The sequence below is a fragment of the Penaeus chinensis genome, chromosome 10 (assembly GCF_019202785.1).
Source record: "Penaeus chinensis breed Huanghai No. 1 chromosome 10, ASM1920278v2, whole genome shotgun sequence".
Taxonomy (NCBI): domain Eukaryota; kingdom Metazoa; phylum Arthropoda; class Malacostraca; order Decapoda; family Penaeidae; genus Penaeus; species Penaeus chinensis.
The window spans coordinates 25,470,994-25,482,052 of record NC_061828.1 but is presented as its reverse complement, the minus strand read 5'-3'; the positions used below and the strand labels follow the sequence as shown (position 1 = coordinate 25,482,052).

The 11,059-nt window shown below is 39.4% G+C and overlaps 1 protein-coding gene across 1 annotated transcript in view; it reads right to left on the bottom strand.

Annotated features, from left to right (window-relative positions):
- Positions 1-6,077: 6,077 nt before the first annotated feature.
- LOC125029816 overlaps positions 6,078-11,059 on the bottom strand; it is a 25,966-nt gene continuing 20,984 nt past the window's right edge. The window contains exons 10-11 of the mRNA XM_047619989.1: positions 6,926-7,035; positions 6,078-6,479 (exon numbers count right to left, since the gene is read on the bottom strand). Coding sequence (XP_047475945.1) covers positions 6,341-6,479; positions 6,926-7,035 — 249 coding nt within the window. The 3' untranslated portion in view covers positions 6,078-6,340. The remainder of the gene's footprint in view (positions 6,480-6,925; positions 7,036-11,059) is intronic.

The window sequence follows — 11,059 nt, the reverse complement described above, 5'->3', positions numbered from 1 at the left end:
ATGTTCTTTTTCATTATTGTGTGATGTTTGTGCATGTGTTGATTTTTAAAAGTCTTTTGTCTTGTCCTTATTTTACCTTTGTACGTTTTCTTAAATATCCCCGTTTTTCAGTTTTCAGTTTTCTTCTGCTATTCTTATGCTAATCCTTGTTATTTTTTTTTATCTCTGTAATTTAATTGTTTTATTGTTAAGTTTTAGTTATTATTTTTATCATCCAATTATTTGATCATCCAATTATTAGCAATTGCGAGCATTTTTACGCCAAAAAGTAGCCGCACATTATACTAGGGCCACTCACTCATGTATGGTGTATGAGACACTGTAATGCTTAGACCCCTTTTTTCCAGACGCAGCAACAACAAACAATAAATCGTATGCCACAGGAGTTACCCTGGTGTCCGGAGCCTCTCGTCACGCTCGGCATTGTTGTTTCTGAGTCGTTTAAAGTAATATTATAGAGTAAAACTCTAAAACTTGTGCTTTGCCTGCACCTTCAGTGCTTGCTTTTGCAGGTTACACGAGACTACAGTAAACGTAGTCAGCACCCCACCTCAGACCCGCAGCACTCTTCTACACTAGGGTAGCCCTTACGGGCATTGACCCCTGGGTAGGGAGGCCCAGTAGTCTGGGGCGTCCTTTGGGCGCACTTTTTCTATACTCTGAATTTTCTTCTTCTCTTCATGTGACTTCCCTGAGCCTACCGGAGTACCCTTGTGAGCTCCCGTATTCGCCTGGGGGTTGGGCATCGAATTACCGTCCTTCGCATTAGGCAAGTTCGGCGGTAAGGAGGTGTCTTCCACATAACTCGATCCCTCTTTGGTACTGGAGAACGCAACCAGGCATCTACCGGGGCGGGGGGGGGGGGGGGGGGTTGAGGGCGGAAACTGCCACACTCTTCTCTTAGCTATTGCTGTTTGGTTGATTATCAATAGTTAAGGGTTACCCCTTCTCCTCAAGAAGAGGGGACGACTCATGACATTCTCAAGCCGAACGCGACTTTGAACAATGGAACCCTACTGTTCACAAACGAGAGCGACGAGTTTTTGCAATCCCTCCAGAGAATGCAAGGTATTTGACTGCGTGAATGAAAATCAATCGCTTTTGAATGTGAGCCCCTTCATTATCAAGAAGGTCCTTGATGGTCAAGTGGACGGCGATTTTGATTTTGTCCGGAAATTGCGAGATGGTAGCCTCCTTGTAAAAGTGCAATTCAACTCCCAGATTAAAGACTTACTTAAACTGACGCAGATACATGATTTGAAAGTGAAAGTAACCATCCCTATTGGCCCCAATACCTGCAAGGGAGTAATCTTTAGCAGGTATTTGAGGACAATGGCGGAGGGTAAAATTCTTGAAAATATGAAGGCCATAGCGTAGTGGACGTGAACTGCATGACCAAGAAAGACGGGAATGTGCAAACAAAAACCGGACTGTGCTTTTTGACTTTTGCTTCAAGTAAAACTCCTGAGTATGTCACGGTTGGATACGAACGTGTCCAAGTACGACCTTACATTCAAAAACCTATGCGCTGTAATAGATGCCAGAAATTTGGACACACCTCATTATGATGCAGTGATAAAGATACTAGTAAATTTACTTGTGGTAAATATGCTGGAGATCATGACACTGCGATATGTACTGAGAAAACACTCAAATGTGCTAACTGTGGAGGTCCCCATCAATCTAGCTCCGCCGAGTGCAGCAACTTGAAGGAGACTGAAATATTAGCATACATGAGAGGGCATGATGTTAGTTACCATGAAGCCAAGAGGAAAGTTGAAGGTTTGACTAACTAACCCAGTACTACCTACGCTTCAGTAGCAACTAACAACACTTCCAGTGCAAACGGCATCAGTCAGGAACTTGCGGCTAAAGATAAAGAAATTACGGAATTAAAGGAAACGGTAAAGGAATTAATGAGTCATATTAAAGAATTGAAAAATACAATTCAACAAATTGTTGAATCAGCCCAGCAAAAGCAGCAGCATCATAAGGAGGATGATACCAAGACACAATCTGGATCGCACCTTCTCTTCCAGGCGGCTCCTGTTAGGACTTCATCTGGTGTTTGGTCTCTTTCTCGGAACAGATCATTTTCCACCGAGGGCCTCCCCGACAGCGAGACGCAGGACATGGAGGCTAAGGTCTCCAAAAATACCCATGGGAGGCCCCTGGGTAGCGAGGGAGAGGAGGACGAATCTCCCTCCCAGAAAAAAAAGAAAATTAAAACTGGGCAGACAAGGCACTTCCAATCCCCATGAAACGTAATCTTCGCGTTAACCATTATACCATTGTATAATTAGGTCTTAGATCTAAAGTAAATGACCTTAAATTATTAGTCTCATCCTATGCTCCCGATATTATAGTCCTCCAAGAAACGCACTTAGACACCTCGTCTCTGATGATGTCGTTCCGCTGAGGAACTACCATCTGTGTCGGAAGCATCGAGAGGCTAGGGGGGGGGGGGGGGGGCAGAATTGCCATGTACATCCATCAAAGCCTCCCTTTCACTGAAGTGACTATTGGTTCTACTTTTGAATTTGTCGCATGCAAAGTAAAATCAATAACACGTATCTGACTACACGTTCAGTTTATTGCCCCCCTGATAAAGTGGTAATTTATGAAGAGCTCTTTGCTCTTCAGGATAGTCAGCCACAAAATGAAATAATTTTAGGTGATTTTAATGCTCATCATACGTTATGGGCATGATTAATGAGTCTGATCTGGTCCTTCTGAACGATGGTAGTCCGACGCGGGTGGACGATAATACCGGTAATTTGAGCTTTATTGACTGGTCTCTTCATCAATAGCAGCAAAGTGCCTGTGGCACACCATTGACGACTCATTGGGAAGCGATCACCTTCCTATTTTAATTGAATATTCCTGCGACACAGTAAGAATGCCTTCAGCACCTGGGGTGCCTTCACAAGGAGCGTCAACCTTGTGAAGAGAAACAATTGATGATAAAGTAAACAATATTCAGAATTCGATTATAGAAGCAGCATTGCTATCCATTCCTAAAACTTCAACAGAGCGTTAAGCATAGAGTTCCATGGTGGACACCAGATTGCCGCAAGGCGCTGTGCCAACGCAATAGGGCCTACAGGCTTTTCAAAAATAATATCAATAACGGGAACTTTTGCAATACAAACAAGCAAGAGCTAGGGCTCGTAGAATAATTAGACAAGCAAAAAGAGACTCCTGGCGAAGCTTTGTCTCTCTAATAAATAGTAATACAACAATATAAGAGGTTTGGTCCACAGTTAATAAAATAAATAAGAAAAAACATCTTTCAAATTTAAAAACACTCACGATGGAACCAATTTCGATTCACCTAGAGACATTGCTAATGCACTCGCCAGGCAGTTCTCTCACACCAGCAGCTCAGACAATTACCATCCCGCATTCCTGACCATCAAGGAAGCGGCTGAGCTGCAACCTATTCACTTAGCCACAGATGATGACTTTGATTACAATAAAGATCTAACAATGGATGAGGTTCTCCGAGCCCTAAAACCTGTAGAGGAACATCCCCAGGCCCCGATAAGATTCGATATGAGATGATAAAGCATCTTAAACATGATGCCATGATTAAGTGTACAATGAAATACAAGAAGTGTACAATGAAATCTGGAAAAGCCACACTTCTCCAAACTCATGGCACTTCGCCCACATCATTCCCATATTGAAAGGAAAGGGTAATCCCAGGTTTGCCATCTCCTACCGCCCAGTTGCGTTGACAAGTTGCTTATGCAAGGTCATGGAACGAATTGTTAACAGTAGGCTATTGCATTTTTTAAATACCAGTAATTTACTAGTTGACGAGCAGTGCGGCTTCCGAAAGGGACGCTAAACTCTCAGTCAACTACTAAAACCGGAAAGCCATATTCAAGAGGCAATTGCCAAAAAAGATTATTTAATTTCAGTATTTTTAGATATAGAAAAAGCCTACGACAATTGATTGTAGACTCAGTTGGAAAGACCACATTGGTCAGTTAAAGAATAAATGTCAAAAAGCACTAGATTTATTAAAGTGCATTGCTGGTAATAAATTGGGAGCTGAAAGAAAGTCATTCCTAATGATATATAAAGCCCTGATTAGGTCTAAAGTAGATTATGTGTCAATGCTGTGCAGAATGTTTGTTTACGTGTGTGTCTTGGAGCCTTGAAGTGCACTCGGATCGAGCGTCTTGAGGTGGAGTCATCCGACATAGACGCGGCCAGTTAGCACTGACCTATGCCGCAAAAGTGGCTCGAGACCCGAGCCATCCCAATGGCAATGGAGGCATTAGGCCCTTTGCCACGCGACTCCACGACCTCGTAGAGAAAGTCGATAGATCTCTCTGCTATCGATACCCTGTTTCAGTCAAACATAGCTAAGGCCATGGCGCCAGCGGTTCAGAGAGATCCTTATTAAACGTCTACCTTTTTTTCATATATATACCGACGGCTCGGGTGCGGGTGTAAGGTCGATTGAATGTCAATTGAAGTTTCGACTGCTGAATCATAGATCGATCTTTCTTGCCGAACTTTTTGCCACTGATAAAGCTATCGATTTTACACTATCGACGACACACGATAGAATAATTATTTTTTTCAGGTTCATTAAGTTCACTTAAAGCTACTGAATCGTTAGAAACCACTAAAATTAATTACTGGGTAATATTCGTAAGTTACATGGTGCCAACAAATCAATCAAGCTAATCTGGGCACCAGGCCACTCTGGTATCCAAATTAAAGCCTGACCATAAAGTGAAGGTAAAATGGAAATAAAAATAAGGCCAAAGCAATAAACACGTAAGTAAAATCATGTGAAATATCACCGAAGATAAAAAAAAGGAAAACGAAATGACAAAGAATGCGAATTAAAACACTAAAGAGGCCGGCTAAAACTGTTTGTGAGGACAACTAATTATTGATGGATACATCTGCAAAATATGCATTTAGTTCGTGAAGTGTTTAAGAACAGGTATACAGCGTAAAATAGATGTTTGAATAAGAATGAGCAGCCAACTACTTTATCTTTTAAGTATGAAACTGTGACGGTTGTGGGATGTCACTAAGTTCCTTGGGAGGAGAAAGAATCACGTCAGTGTCTCGGAGCAGACTGATTTATTTACCGTGTACACACAGTATGTGCGAAACATGCTGTCGCGGTTGTTTCGCGAAACGCAAATCAGTAAGGCCACTTGTTTCATGTGGTAATCCGCTGATCACATCTATAATGTAAGAAAACATACCTGGTTCGTATACTTAAAAGCAAGTAAAAGACTTAATAAAAGACTAAGCATGATAAAAGAATAAAATTGGGCTGCAAAATATAACCCCACAGACATTATTTAGTTATTTATGTATGGGGAGAAACAGCCCAGGCCAGGTAAGCAAGCTCATTAAGACGGCAGACTAATAGGTATACACTTCGTTTTGGAGTTGTATGCTGCAATGTTGCACGAAGACAGGTTCCTCAGCTTACATATATATATAAAGCTACTAAAAAAATATATATCATAAGGGGGCATACGCATGGCTGCGCTTTGCCACGCCCAACCTTTGCCTCCATCTCCCGGGGTCCCTCCGAACAAGCTTCATGCAGCATTCCTTCCCACCCCCAGCACATCTTGGCAGATCTGATCGATTTGCTTCAGCCAAGAGTTTCGTGGCCTTCCCCTTGGTCTTCTCCAGCCTGGGTCAAGCCTCTCGGAGATGACCCTATGAGCCGGATCTTCCTCAGGAAAACGAGCCACATGCCCATAGAGCTGAAGTTGGCACTCTCGTATCAGACTGGTAATAGGTCTTGAATCAGTCTCATTGAGTATCCTCTGACTGGACACATGGTCCCTCCAGGTATACCCCATGATTCTGCAAAGACACTTAGTACCAAAGGAGTGTCCAGGTCTCACACCCATAGAGTAGGACCGGGATAACCAGTGCTCTGAAGAGCCTGATCTTAGTTCTCCTAGTCACACACACACATTTTATATATATATATATATATATATATATATATATATACATATATATATACATTTATGTATATGTATATATATAGATATATACATATATAAATGTACCTTTTTCCCATCTCATAGGAGTTATTTCCCCCAAAAAAGCATATAAATGTTGCCTGTGTCTTTTGCATTCAGGTAGACTTGTGCATGTTTATTAAGGCTTTGGGCTTGCGTAAGGACCGCCGCCGCTGGAATCGTCTTGCAGAAATAAGGTCTTATCTGAAAGAAATCATCCAGTGCAATCTATGTATTAGCGAAACAAATGAAAAATCAAGGGAAAGTAACAAAACGTGCTCATGTCTACAGTAACGTCTGGCTATGTGTGCGATTGATTAATCAACTACTTGACGCACAGGTACCCTCTGGAAGGTGAAATTAGCTTGTTGGTGTTGGTAATACTGCGTCCTTCCTTTCAACGCCAGCCCAGGAATCTCCGCCATCATCAGTGCCTTCGTGTTCTTCAGGGCGGGGCTGCAAGAGTAATTAAAAATAGTGTCACTTTACAGACACAACTAAGCCAGATAAGCGATCAAATCATATTCCGAAAGTAAACGGAGAATGCTTAAAGCTATCAGCAGAAAAAAGTGGAATGATAATCTCACTTATGAACATAAAACGACAAAGCGTATGATAACAAAGAAACCAAAAGGGAAAAATATGAATAAGTAAGAAATTGCCAGATGAAACGTGGAAAAAGGGGAAAATGTCTTAGCATATATGTTAGGAAAACCTGTATCTTTGCGTTCTAATTTTCATATTACAGCTGAAATTTATGTCATTAATAATATTACAATGATTATATCTAAGAATATTACTATCATTATTTCCTTACACTTGATTATATCTAAGAATATTACCATCATTATATAGCAAGGCAAAATGAAAATTAATCATGCATACAAGTCAAGAACACTTACGAGAAACGAGAGTATGGAATGGCCATGACCAGTACATGAGCACCACGATACGAAAACCGAAAAACGCCCTCGAAGTATCCGGTCGCTGCGGGCAAATCCAGGCCGAAACACTGTGGACAAATATTTTCAAGTTAATATTATCGTAGACAAAAGGAGAAGCATCACTGGGTGCGGCTGAATTTGAGTTGAAGCACCTAAAAGTTTAAAAGGAAATGATTTACCTTTGTTTCTCTCTTTTTTATTCTTTGAATTCTTTTGTATTATCAGTTGTATTATCGATCCTTGATTTATTTCAGGCATCAGTTCCAAACCGAGTAACACGGCACCAGATTACAATCAACGAATTTAAAGTCATTATTCTGATCTCTTGTTCTAAGCACAGCATTAATTTGTGAAACATACGAAGGTGTAGTGTGCTGTAAGGAAGGGAAGGCTGAGGTTAAAGTGCAATGGTAACGTGTCGTCCTTTAAAAGGGTCGGCGGTTCGCGTTCCGCCCAGGCACGAGAAGTTTCAGTTGTCGCCGGTGGCGAGGCACCATGGTGGGTATGGACCAAGCTCAGACGAGTCAGTACCAGCTGGCAGAAACTAATAGCGTTGGCATTAGTTGGCATAGACATTCATAGGCATAGCCTGGGCTTGACTTGGCTTCACGCGGAACGGTTGCCCATACACTACTCAGATCTACTGTTCTACTCTGTTTAACTCTGCCGTGCACTCGTTGTGAGAGATGCTGACAGCGAGTGAAAATGTCATTGCTTACTTGCATAAATCATTATATACCGTGCTAGAACAGAATTTCGACCATGCCATTGCTTAGATTACCGTAAAAAAAACGTGAAGATGTTCTCTCTCTCTATCCATCTGTCACGCTCGCTACCCCCCCCCCCCCCCTCTCTCTCTCTCATGCAGTTTTCAATTCTCTAAGCATACTTTTTCTCTTAACTTTCTATAAATAAGGTTAAGAATGATATAGTTCTATATATTTTCACTGATTAAACAGGTCATGATTCCTCAAGCACACTCAGAATAGGCCTGCGCTAGTTTGGGTTTGTACATACTGACTGAATTAACGCAGGCCTCGTGCGCGTCTTGTCAAGCTGTACAAACTGGCCCCATACACCCACAAAATGAACTACCTCTATTGTGCTGGAAATTTACACAGTTCATCTGAGCGTGTATGGAGATCTTTAAAGATCATCTAGACAATATTTATATTTTTCCTACTTGGTAGAAGAGTAAAGTAGCATTACTGCTATAGATACTGGCTGCACTCCGTTCAGTCTTAGAAAAGAAAAACTAGCAACTTATCCTAGATCCTATATAGCATAATAAGATTTGGGCAAAAAAATCTAAATAATAACAACAATAATGATATTGATAATGGTAATGGTAATAATGGCAATTATAGTAATGGTGATAATGACGATAATAATTATAATTACAATATTGGTAATATTGTCATCATGGTTTTATCTCTATCATCATTACCATTATTATGTCATTATTATCATCATTATCATTTCATATCATTAGTTTAATATTAGTGCTGCTGCTGATGGTGGTAATGATAAAATTATAGTTATGCTAATATTATAATCATTTTCATGTTCTTCATAATCACAATCATTATAATTATTTTTTATTGCTATTGTTGTTATTATCATATCTTATTACATTTTTTAAAAATTATTGTGGTCCTTTGTGGGGGTGCGCGTCCAAAGGTAGTCCCAGACCCATTCCCCTAAAATGCGTTTATTAAATGTTTTGTTAATCTTATTTTTCTTCTGTAGTATAAGCATTGATATACTCACATTAATGCACTCTACCTCGGGATTGTAGTGCATTAACATGAACATATCAATGCTTATGCTAAATATGAAATTGTAAAGTAACAAAACATTTGATGAACGTATTTACGGGTAACTGATATGAGAACACTTTTGGACGTGTATACCTTTATTTATGTGATGCTGTGATTACTACTACTACTACTACTACTACTATAACAATTACTATTACTAGTAGTGGTGGTAGTAATTTTGTTTAAGGCGTGCCGTTATTTTCCTATTTTTAGGGGGGGGAGGCCTGACACGTCTCTGGATCAGACTTTGGCGCTCTGCACCATTTTCCCGCCTTTATATATTTGCCAAAACATGATTTTTTTTATATCATTCTCAGTTTTAAACGAAACGAAATATGAGGTGGTATAATATCTTAGGAATAACGCTTATATTGTGACTAATGAAAACCAACTAGATCTGAAAATAATATACATGAGCCGAGCCGAACATGCAGAAGAAATGTCACGTGCACCATTTATTTACGCTGCATTATATTAAAAGAAGTCAGATACAAATCATTTATAAATGTACTAGAAAGGACAAATACTAATTATGCACAAACTAAAGAAAATCGTCAGTTAACAAATGTTTACAAAACAAGTTTGTACACTTGACACTGTTGCCTTTTGAGATCATAGTACCCTTGTCGAGAACGCCTGCATGTCCGTGATTACTTCGAGGGTCGCTCATCACTATATAAACCCTTATAATCAACTGGGATTTCACTTAAAACCTTTGCACTTATTATAAAGACAAATTTGTTATGGAATTAAAATTATTTTGTAGCTTAACTGTATACTTTAACATTGAGGAATTTACTTACACAATTTTTTTTTATATTATTACTATAATCAGTAAAAATATGAAGAACTGTAAATTTACGACGATCTTCAGGGTTCCACTGACCAATGAGCAGACTTGTTTCAAATGTATCTAGGCTCCAGCTAACAGAGTTAAATAAGCAGACGACAGAAGTGTGCAATGACATTTGAAAATGTCCTTTTTTTCCAAACTCACGGTACTTCGCCCACATCACTATTCCTCTACTAAATGGAGTAGTAAATTCCAGATCCACCCAAATGCGATGGCAGAAGGGATATGCCCAAAAACATTTAAATAATGAGACAACGAAAATGCCCAATCTTAGACAAAGAAAATGCCTACAACATGACAGGCGATATGCATCATTCAGAAAACTTTAGGATTTTGGATTACTTGGAAATTTTATTTGTTTGAATCAATACTTCAAAAGTTAAACTTTTTTTTTTTTTTTCAGTCAAATTATTCCCACATTTTTGAATAGGTAAACAACATCCTTCAAGACAGTTTCTTGATGACTGATACTTTACTATCTTCAATACTCCCTGTATACTGATGGTAGGCGCTGGATGTGGCTTGACTGAGCCCTGCAGTGTAGTTTCAGGTTTTCCACTAGAAGAGTTTTGGTATGTTTTTTTTTTTTTTTTTTTTTTTTTCCACATGGCACAGCCACTTTTAGGCAATCACCAAATATCTATTTAAAAATGGTCTTTACTCTATCTACAAATATCAGTCAATAAAAAAAATGTAAAAAAAAAAGAAAAAAGTGTAATGAAGTGCATTTCTGATGATCATCAGGGAGTGGACAAGAAGCCTTGACTAATAATATATAAAACCCTTATTGAATCTTAAGTAGATTCCGGGTCATTCTTGGCAGCATGCTAAACTTTGAAAAGTTTAGATATTGAGCATAATATTTATTTGCCTGCGTGTTTTGGAGCCTTAAAATTTGTTCGAATCCACTGAGGGAGAGTCAAGAGTCTCCCTCCATTTCTGATGGGACTAGCAAGTGCTAATTTAGGCTTGTACAAAAATTGATATTGATTATAATCAATCAAATGCGCAGTTTGTACATACATTAGTGAGGGGAACTGGATAACAACCTCTCCTCTCCATATACATCAGTAAGGGAAACAGCATACCAAGCCCTACGAATTTGTTACGCATCTCCTCCCCCTGTGAATATCTCTCATGAGTTATAGGGAAACAAAGAGGAAAAACTGTTTACTGTCATTATGGAAATTATAAGCAGTGCACAAAATATTGAATATAATATTGGAATTCAACTTGTGTTCTATCTAACACATCATGATAAACAGATATATCGCATGAAGTACTGGGAATAAACAGAGGTGAATCTGTTTCTTATCATTTGGTGTATATGTCATAACTATGACATCACCCAACCCCTCTTACTAACCTTTCGACCCCAAAACTATACACGACCAAGAAGTTTATCGACTCCCTTTTAAC